At 37.9% G+C, this 10,761-nt stretch overlaps 1 protein-coding gene across 1 annotated transcript in view; it reads right to left on the bottom strand.

The window, feature by feature from the left end:
- The window catches only part of CCDC93 (CCC complex scaffolding subunit CCDC93), a 38,566-nt gene that overhangs the window by 3,811 nt on the left and 23,994 nt on the right, over positions 1-10,761 (bottom strand). Inside the window, exons 17-20 of the mRNA XM_034423741.2 lie at positions 9,416-9,487; positions 9,047-9,155; positions 3,896-3,978; positions 2,269-2,306 (exon numbers count right to left, since the gene is read on the bottom strand). Of these exons, the coding sequence (XP_034279632.1) occupies positions 2,269-2,306; positions 3,896-3,978; positions 9,047-9,155; positions 9,416-9,487 (302 nt within the window). The remainder of the gene's footprint in view (positions 1-2,268; positions 2,307-3,895; positions 3,979-9,046; positions 9,156-9,415; positions 9,488-10,761) is intronic.

The raw sequence follows: 10,761 nt of genomic DNA, 5'->3' as shown, positions 1-10,761 counted from the left end.
ATGCCTTAACCACTATACCAAACTGGATCTTTACATAGTCAGTGGAGTTATTGTAAGCTTATGAATTCTAAGATGATAATAAACCATCATAGAATGAAGGTAAGACATAGACTTTGTTTCATTAAAACATTATTTGGAAATAGTATCCTGCATCTATGAAAAGCAGTACTGAAAGTTTAGGGCTCTCAAACATACAGTCCATGGTCATATGTAACCTCCAAATCACTGTAGCCCTCCAGAATGCTTTGTAGACACCATCTAAGTGATACCTAAGCAAAGGCACTGAACACCATGTAGATATCCAGGTTGTGCAACAGGTTAAGGAGTGATCTGGTTCCCATAATTTGCCTGGCTCTCCCAGTTTAGGAGGGTATGGTTAAGTGGTCTCACAGTGATAATCTCAAAACTGCTCATGGCCGATATCTTCTGTTCTCAGACTCTGTGGCAGGTAATGCCTTCAGGTAGAGACAAGAAGGAAATAAAATTTGGTCAGGGAGGAAAGGCAGGAGACCAGGGCTACCACGAGGAGAGGTAGTTGAAGAGGAAGAGTCTGGCCGTCCTTCCATACTACTCCCTGTCTTTGGCAAGGACTGGGAAAGGCAAAAAGCAAGCAAGATTTCTCTGCCCAGCAAAGAGAGGGAACAGAAAGGAAACCAAAGGACAAACCTATCACTCCAGTCAAGAAGAGACCAGAAAAAGAAAAAGGCATGATTTGGGCAGCCTGATACTTTTCCTACAAGATTATTTCCTTCCTTCCTTCCTTCCTTCCTTCCTTCCTTCCTTCCTTCCTTCCTTCCTTCCTTCCTTCCACCCACCCACCCACCCACCCATCCATCCATCCATCCAATCCATCCATCAGTCTGACTTCTGCCTGCAGGGTCCCTGAAGTTTTCTTGGCAACATTTTCAAAAGTGGTTTGCCTTTGCCTAGGACTGAGAAAGGGGTTAACCAGATGGCAAGTTTCTATTTCACAGAAAAGGAGGGTTTTTGTTGTTGTTAATTTAATAAATGTATGATTAACAGCATGCCCTGATACTTTTCATTCCCTTTATTTTTCGCTTGTCAAAGTGCTTTGTATCAATTTAGGAATATGAGGAGGCTTTAATGTGGCAACCTTCCAGTTAATGGAAGTAGTTCTCATGGGGCACTCATGATGATTTAAGTTTGAGACCCCGGTTTAACAAGTGCTCCAAATAATGTTCAATGAGCATAAAGAGCTCTTGCTAAAACAAGACAATCTGGCAGGCAAATACTCTCAGGAACCCCATGAAATCTTTCTGTTTGCAACAAAAGTCTCTATGTGTTTGCAAACACAACCACGACCAATTATGGTTTAGCTGCAAACATGCCTAGGGACTCGTTTCTTTAAGTGGTGTAGCTGCAAATCAACCTTTTATGGTTTCTTGGACTGTTATTAGTGACACTGTTATTAGTTCCAGCTATGCTGTCTGAGGACAAGCAATTTTACTTATGTGCCCTAAGTAAATAACTTAGATTCAGAAGAATATTACTAAAGCACAAAAAATACATGGAAGCCAGTTTGGGACAGTGGTTAAGGCACCAGGCTAGAAACTGGGAGATTGCAAGCTGACAGGAGTCAAGAACAAAAAACCAAATACTTAGAGCACCATTTTCTATTTCTCCCTGGAACACAACAAATGGCATATTTATTGTTTATTTATTAGATTTTTTTTCTTTACCTTGATTACTTTATAAATAACTCAAGATGGCAAACATACCTAATACTCCTCCCTCCTATTTTCCCCATAACAACCCTGTGAAGTAGGATTGGCTGAGAGAGTGACTGGTCCAAGGTCACCCAGCTGCCTTTATGTGCCTAAGCAGGACTCGAATTTACAGTCTCCTGGTTTCTAGGCCAGCACTAATCTAGTTAGTCACTATACCAAACTGATTCTCTACACCAGGAGTGTCAAACTCGCGGGCCATGGGCCGGACGCACTATGCACTGGCCACACCCACCCCCGTTTTAGCAAAGGGGGGAAAGTTGCGATACATCACATGACGACAACGTGAAGCCGTGAGTTTGACACCCCTGCTCTACACTGTTGAAAAATTCAGAGAAAAGTAGCAGGAGTATATTTTGCACGAGCAAGTATAACTATTGGGTAGAGTTTTATAATTCATGGTTTGAGATACTGTAATGTATATGTAAAGGCTTTAACAGTGTTACTTAAATTGAACTTGAACACAAGATGTTATGAAACTATGCTTAGCCCAAAGGAAAAAAAATGTGTTCAGTCTACTTACTGCTGGAAGTTATCATGAACGGAATTAAGCAAATTAACCTGAAAAAGCCCAAATATAAAGTTTCCGATGTAAAAAGTTTTATAAAGTCATTCAAGCAATAGGCTTGTTAAAAAGCAATTTGTATATGATTATATATTATACAATAGAGTATTGATTACATGATTACTGGCACATGAACATGTGAACTCTTCATATTCTGGATTGCAAAAAAATGAGATGTAAAGCTTGATAGCTTATTTATGCATACTTGCAATCACTGTGGTAAGAATATTTATCTATGAACCAGCTTGTGTTTACCTTGGTATATTAAATGCAAATACTACATGCTATCACATTTCCAATACTATATAAAATGTCTGCTGGCAGGAAATTTAGATTACCACAGTCTAAAATATCCAAATATTTATTGTATTTACAAATATACCACTGTTCAAGCTAGCACAGATATTTAGATAAATACAACATGAATTCTGATAATAAGGCTGCAAAGATTATCATTAGTAAAAAAAAAATACTAGATTCAATGAGTCATCCACAGAACAGAATTCCATTGAAAGAAGATTAAGCTCCTAATAAGTTAGCGGAACAGGCTAAAGTAGACCAAACTGATTAATTTCTTAGTAAAACAAATTAGGTTGGGCAGTATTCCATCTATTTTCTTCAAAGGCTAAGATACCAAAATTAAACAGTATCTATGAGGAAAAATTGAAGAATTCCTAACCAGCACCATAAATTATACAGTTATATTGCATAATCTAGACTTATCCTCTTATCCCTCCTTGTACCAGCATGTGGACATTGGGTCTAGGATGACTCATCACAGCCAACTCGCCAAAGGACAATTCGCTACGGCCAACTTGCCGTGGGACAAAAGTTACATAATACTGAAGAAATGGTGAAATAGAATAATTAAAGAACGGATGCAAAAGGAGGAACAAAATGGGATGTGAACGACAAAAATAAAAATAATTTTTAATTTATTTTAAATAATTAAATAAATGGAAATGGAAATAGACTGGTCACATAGCAAAAAGAACTGATGGCAGGTGGACCAAGGCAGTCATAAAATGGATCCCACTTGATAAAAAGCATCCATGAAAAAGACCTAACACAAGAGGGATCAACAACATCAGCAAGTATTGCAGGCCAAATTGGAAACCTCAGGACTGTATTGGTTGGAAACATGTGGAAAAGGCGTTCATCCTGAAGTGGATAGACAATGACTAAAATGATGAATTAAATAAAATTGTTGATTTTTCCTCTGACAAAATGGCCGCAGCAAATTGTGGTGAGTTGATTGTGGTGAGCTGGCCGCTGTGAGTTAGCCACAGTAAGTTGACTGTGGCAAATTCTCATATTCCGTGGACATCAGTCGCACACTGATTCACTGAGGTATAACACTGCTGAACCTATCTTTATATCCACAACATTAACAATATTTTAAAGCAAAGGGTTGTTTTACAAATTCCAAGTGTACCCCAATATAATTTAATAAGCAAGCATAAAGTGTATTTTAGTTCTAAATAATGAGATGTAGGATTTGCAGCCTTAGCTGAATTATTTCATGATATTATCAAGCTCAAAAATAGGCTTTGTGTTTTCCCAAATTACTGCGAATCTTATTTACCTCTTTTTCCAAATACACCTTTTTATCATCCAGTGTGTTGTAGAGGGTAAAAAACTGCTTTGTTTCTTTGTGTGTTGCTGATACTGTGAAAAATCAAGAATTCAGAAAAACAAGTTAAAAATATAGCAGACCACAACTGATTGTATATTTATTTAGTTTATAGCCCACTTTCCTATTGCAACAAATATTCAAAGATGTTGAAACAAAAATTAAAACAGAAGGAAAATTATTTCAAAATACAAATTAAAAATAACAGTAAAATAGCACTCAAATTATTTAAATGTCTAGATCAGGGGTTCTTACTTTGAAAATTTTAAGACAGGTGGTCTTCAAATCCCAGAATTCCCAAGCCAGCATACACCTTTTAAGGATAGTCTCCTACAAGTAGTCCCTGATTTACAACTGTAATTGAACCTGGCAATTATGGGTGTTAAATCATGACAATTGTAAAGCAGTTTGAAAAAACCATGTTTGACCCAATGTAGCTGTTGTTAAGCCAATGCAGTGGTTCTTAAGCAAACAATAAGGATGTTAAATGAACCCATTGTTCACTACGGGCTTTTTTTCCTGCTGGAAAGTGGAAGAAAATCCCAGTTTCTGGCAGACTTATTGTAAATTGGTATCATGTGATTGCAGGACACTGCAAAAAAAAAAAAACCTTTTGGGAGGTCTGCTGTAACTTTGAATGGTTGTTAAGCAAATGATCGTTGAGGACTACCTATATCATAGGTGATGATGTGATATAGCAAGGCAAGGCATGGGTAGCTGTTGCTACATCTAACTGACTTAGAATATGTCACAATCCAGATATCTAGCGTGTTTGTTCAAAGAAAATCCTCACTAAGCTGCCATCAGTGAATCCAATTTTATCTCAAACATCGTGCACATTCTGTGTGCACAGAAAAAAACAATTCAGTAGTCCAGTTCTTTTCCTTATCCCAAAGGAATGCAAACTGAAAGTTTGCATTCGTCTTTGGAGTATTTTGATCCATTATGTTAAAAGAGTGTTTCAATCATGCGTTCAGGAAGTTTTCTTTTCACAGATCGCCACTGCTCTCTTCATATTTTTATATACCATTAAAGTAGCACCCTTTCTATATTTAAATGTTCAGAAAGGGATCTAATAAAACCATTTCATTTAAGAGAGTAACTGTATAGGTTATTGATTTCAGCAGACATTCCCCTGGGTGCCTGTGTTTACAAGTGCATCCATTTTTGATGTAGTTGTTCCTACATAGTTCTGTTTCCAAAACAGCGAATTACTAAATTGTATCCTTAATCTACACCAGGTGTCCCTAACCTGTGGGCCATGACCCACTACCAGGATGTGGCCTATATGCACGTGAGTGGCGGGCAGTGCATTTGCAGCCCGCTCAAAACCCCTCACACACAAATGAAGCTGTGTGCGCAGGCACACCTGCCTGCCCCTCGCACAAAACCATCCCTTTTCCCCCCATCCCCACGCCACCAAACTTGAAAGGTTGGGGAACGCTAGTCTACACCATGGGTTTTGCAATTTCCCCAATCTTAAACAGCTCATTTGAAATTATTGCGTTTAAACTTTATAGGCAATTCATACAGTACTATATTCATCAAATTACTAAACAAACCCGCTAGTAAAATCATGTATTTTCAACCATCTAAAAATGTGAAAAAAATTACAATTATAATACCCCAATTTGGGACTAAACATCAGATTATGACTGGAACTTTTTTCTGTTATGAAAACCATCCATGATGGATATAATGGATTTGTATTAGAACTTCAAACATCTAGCCTGATTTATTTTGGGTCAAGTGTCTTTTAAATTCTCAAGAGGTTATCAAAAGGTAAGAAATGACCAAGAAGTTGGTTGTATCTGTTTACTCTCTCTCTCTCTCTCTCTCTCTGTGTGTGTGTGTGTGTGTGCACGCGCGCATAGGTAGATGATAGAGATAGATGATAGATAGATAGATAGATAGATAGATAGATAGATAGATAGATAGATAGATAGATAGGGAGGGAGGCAGGCTGGCTTGTTTGGCTCTGTTATTGTATTTTTTTTTCTTTCTTGGAGTTCGTATTTTAACATTGTGAATAAAAAAAAATTGAAAAAAAAAAAGAAAAGACTAAGCTGGCAAGTAATCAGCCAGTCTAAAAACGCCAAGCAATAGATCTTAACATAAAATCAACATTCTGTGAATTGTAGCTCACATAAATTTATTGGAAGTGACAGAACTTCAGCTTGTAAAGGAAAAAGGGTTATTCTAAATGATTTGTAATGCTCGTTTAAGCATCTATCAGGCAGGCAAAAGGTAGAATTCTCCTAAATCATCCATTCACTACATTAAGCACAACCAAGGGGGGAAAAAAAGCATCTGTTCTGGAGAGAAATAAGGCAGATTCTGACACAAAACACTCTTCAGGCTATTAATGGTACTGGAGAGCCTGAAAAGGCATAGTGGTAAAACTCATATATTATTTTGGTGTGCCTGCTGATCCATCATATGCATGCATGGCTATGCACACACAAATGGACCAAAGAGATCAATCTGCTCTATTATATTTTTACTGTCTCTTACTGCTTGATGTGTGGTTCTATTTTACCGCATTCTTTACTTCCGTGTCTTTAGGTATACACACACACACAAACACTATGTTTAACTCATTGCCTCGACAGCTTTTGAGGATAGCTGATGTATTTTTTTTTAATTTAAAGTAGGTTTTAAGGATAAGTAATGACAAATGCCGAACTGCAATTGCAGACTAGCAAAACATCAGGCTGGGAGTATAGCAGCAGTGATGGGAAAAACACGTTCAGTGCAGAGATAATGGCATTTTCTACCAGGATTTCCTTAGTATTGGTCACATTACATATACAGAGTAAATTCTGCTTTCACAAAGCATAACACACACATATACTTGTCAATCTCATCTCCAAACCAAATATGCAACTTCTGTTTTAAAAAAACAGAGAGACACAAACTACATTCAATTTCGGAATGCAGTGGCCTACAGAGGGAACATAAGCTAAATGTCTAAAAAAGTTCCTAGATCTTATGATTGGGGGCAAAGATCTGTAAATACCTACATTTCTGGAGGAAAAGAACCCAGAAAAGGATAAACAGCTGTGCTCCCCACTTAATTTCCCAGTTTTACAATTCATCTACTACCTGCAGCAAGAAATAGTTGTGTCAGAAATTTTCTCATGCAAATGCATATGTTGAGATACTATGTTTTAATGCACCTAACATTAGTATTTATCCAAAGAACTTTTCAAATGTAAATAGACTTTAAACCAGTGGTGGAATTCAAATTTTTTACTATCAGTTCTATGGGTGTGACTTGGTGGGCATGGCAGGGGAAGGATACTGCAAAATCTCCACTCCCACCCCACTCCAGGGGAAGGATACTGCAAAATCTCCATTCCCACCCCACTCCAGGGGGAAGGATATTGCAAAATCTCCATTCCCACCCCACTCTGGGGCCAACCAGAGGTGGTATTTGCCAGTTCTCTGAACTACTCAAAATTTCTGCTACCGGTTCTCCAGAACCTGTCAAAACCTGCTGAATAGCACCCCCGCTTTAAACAACTTCAGAACTCTAAAAAACCTAACCCAGGGATGGGCAAATGTGGCTCTTTTACAACCTGTGGACTTCAACTCCCAGAATTCCTGAGCCAGCTTGGCTATCTCAGGAATTCTGGGAGTTGAAGTCCACAAGTTGTAAAAGAGCCACATTTGCCTACCCCTGACCTATCCCATCTGGCATTTATTGCCCAATCTTCATAAATAGGGTTATAAATTAATTTTATTAACTTTCAGAGTTAATAAAAATAAATGAATCTCCCAATAAAACAAACTTCTGATTGCTCTACAAACAAACGAGGCTAAGAACAGATGAGTTATTAGAGCCAAAAGGACCTTTATTCAACCCTGCATCCTGACAGCTGCTAGGACTTAGTTTCCCCCACTCTACAGGTAGTCCTCGACTTAGAACCATTTGTTTAGTGACCGTTTGAAATGACAAAAGCAGTGAAAAAAAATGACTTATGATCGTTTTCACACTTATGACCACTGTAGCATCCCCACGGTCACGTGATCAAAATTCAGACGTTTGGCAAGTGACTCATATTTATGACTGTTGCAGTGTCATGTGATCCCCTTTTGTGACCTTCTGACAATCAAAGTCAATGGGGAAGCCAGATTCATTTAACAACTACAGTATGATTTGTCTAACAGCTGTGGCAAGGTCAGTCGTAAAATAGGACAAACGTCGCTTAACAACTGACTCACTTAGCAAAAGAAATTTGGGGCTCAATTGTGGTAGTAAGTTGAAGACTACCTGTAGTTAACTAGCGAATGGATAGTAGCATTCTGTATGGAAGTGCTAAGTGATCTTGATATGGCTGTCTTCCATTGGTGTCCATTCACCCATCTGTATGAACCCGGCCTAGTTCTCTGCTGATACACTTCCTATACCCTCATGTAGAGGAACGTGATGCTCATGGAAGGTATGAACCTTTCATATTTCATGACTCTATCCAAGGAGGCAATCCTGCAATAATGCAGTTTTCTTGGCAGCGTTATAGACACGGTTGGTTATTGTTTTCAACTTCTTAATTATTGCGGTATAGAGAACCAGTTTGGTGGGCAGTAGAGATTTAAAGCCCCAGGGTAGAAACCAGGAGACTGTGAGTTCCAATCCCACCAGCTGGGTGACCTTGAACCTGTCACTCTCTCAGCACAAAAAGCAGGCAAGACAAACTCCCAAATATATTGCCAAGAAAATTGCAGGGACTTCTCTCAGAAGGTAACTGACTCAAAGGTATTCATCATCACCATCATCACTATCTAGTCTCCAGCTCTGGAATTCCCAGGAAGTTCTCCCGTCCCAAATCCTAACAAAGGCCAAACCTACATAGCTTCTGAGATCAGCCAAGGTTGATTTAGATGCTGCCATCTACTGAAATACATGCTTATTACCATTTATCCACCCACACCCAAACTCACAGAATTATCAAATCTTCAACCTGCAGGCAATTTTTAAAATACCTGAGAGGAGAGGCTTAGGAAGCGACTATCCAAAGGCAACTAACAGAGATACTATTAGCGAGGTGCGTTGTCACGCTCTATAAGGTCATGTTATTTAGCAGTGAGAAATACACATACCTTGACCATACAGTTCAATAAATCTCTTCTGGTACTGTGTCAATTCAGCTCTGCTGGGCACCTCATCAATCTTACGTTGCAAAATAGCTATTTCCCTATTGCGGCGGGCCTGAAGGGAATTAAAACAAAAAAAAATATAAACTAGATAATTTTTAAAAATGGAACGACATTCCAAAATAACTTGATAACAGAATCGATTGTACTTCCCTGGGATAGCTCTTTGTTGAAACAGCTTTTTTAAAAAATTAATAGTTGCATGAAACAGTCATTTTAAGAAACTAACATTCATACATTAGCCAGAAATTATGTTGAACATGATGGGAAGATGGGAAGACATCTATTAAATTCATATTTCTCCAGCTTACTTACCAGAAGAAGTCTGATCTTCTGCAGTTTCTCTTTCTCCGTTTTGTATTGTTGGTCTATAATTTTAGCAGGTTCCTAATATTCAAGACATAAAAATATCCACATTCATGTGAGCTGAATTAAGCTCTGTTGAAACCAATCTGAGGAGCAAAACAGTGTACAGCAATACAGGTAGTCCTCGACTTACAACGATCCATTGAGTGACCGGTCAAAGTTATAAGAGTGCTGAAAAAAGTGATTTATGACTGTTTTTCACATTTATGACTGTTGCAGCATCCCCATGGTCATATGATCAAAATTCAGATGCTTGGTTCCTATTTATGACAGTTGCAATATCCTGAGATCTTGTGATCGCCATTTGCGACCTTCTGACAAGCAAAGTCAATGGGGAAGCCTTATCAACTGTGTTACTAACAACTGCGGTGATTTAACAACAGTGGCAAGAAAGCTCATAAAATAGTGCAAAACTCACTTAAATGTTTTAGTTAACAACATACATTTTGGGCTCAATTCTAATCATAACTTGAGAACCACCTGCATTCACCATTTAGTTCCATACTAAATGAAACACCTCATTCCTGCTGCTTGTCAGAATGAGGTTACTAATTCCAGAAGAGGATACAAATGGTTAATGAGGTAAATTAAGCAGTAACTGAGAGTTAAAGGTAATGAGAGAAAGTAAAAAGAACTTCTAATGGATTCTCGAGCTTCTTCTCACAAGCATCCACACACGATACAGTCCTAATTCATACCTAACTCTCCCTTTGCCAAAAAAAAGTTAATATATTTTGATTCAGAAACCCTTGTTCAGGTTGGGACATGTTTCCTAGACTTCACAGAAGCCAAAGTAGAAAACCAGATAGATATTAAAGGTTTAAGAACAAAGGAACAATGAAACTTGTCAATGAAGCACTTCCCCGTTTTAGAAAATCACCTGAAAGAGAGGGAAACTTTCTTGTCCCTGGTTCATTGCTCAGAGTTTGGGTTTTCCAGGCTTTGTTGCTCTCTCCTGACCAATTTAGACCATCTAGTATCTTTTGATTAGCTCTTAGTATTTCAACTTCTTGGTATGTTTTCTCCCCATTCATAATAACATGGATTATCCATGAATGGACTGAAGTATTTCAGACCCTGCTTACTTTAAAAGAGACTCCCATTCAGAATGACATCATTCATTCATTCATACAGTTTCTAAGCTATTATTTTTAATTTGTCAATGATCTGTTATTTTTCTTGTAGATTTATATATGCTTCTTGATTTTTAATACTTCTGATTTTTTAAATACTTTAATGTTAAATGCATTTTAATTTTAATGTCATTTTATAGCTTCGATAAATAATGCGGGATG

The sequence above is a fragment of the Pantherophis guttatus genome, chromosome 1, assembly GCF_059756535.1.
Source record: "Pantherophis guttatus breed Tessera chromosome 1, ASM5975653v1, whole genome shotgun sequence".
NCBI classification, from domain to species: domain Eukaryota; kingdom Metazoa; phylum Chordata; class Lepidosauria; order Squamata; family Colubridae; genus Pantherophis; species Pantherophis guttatus.
This window is presented reverse-complemented; position numbering and strand designations above follow the sequence as displayed.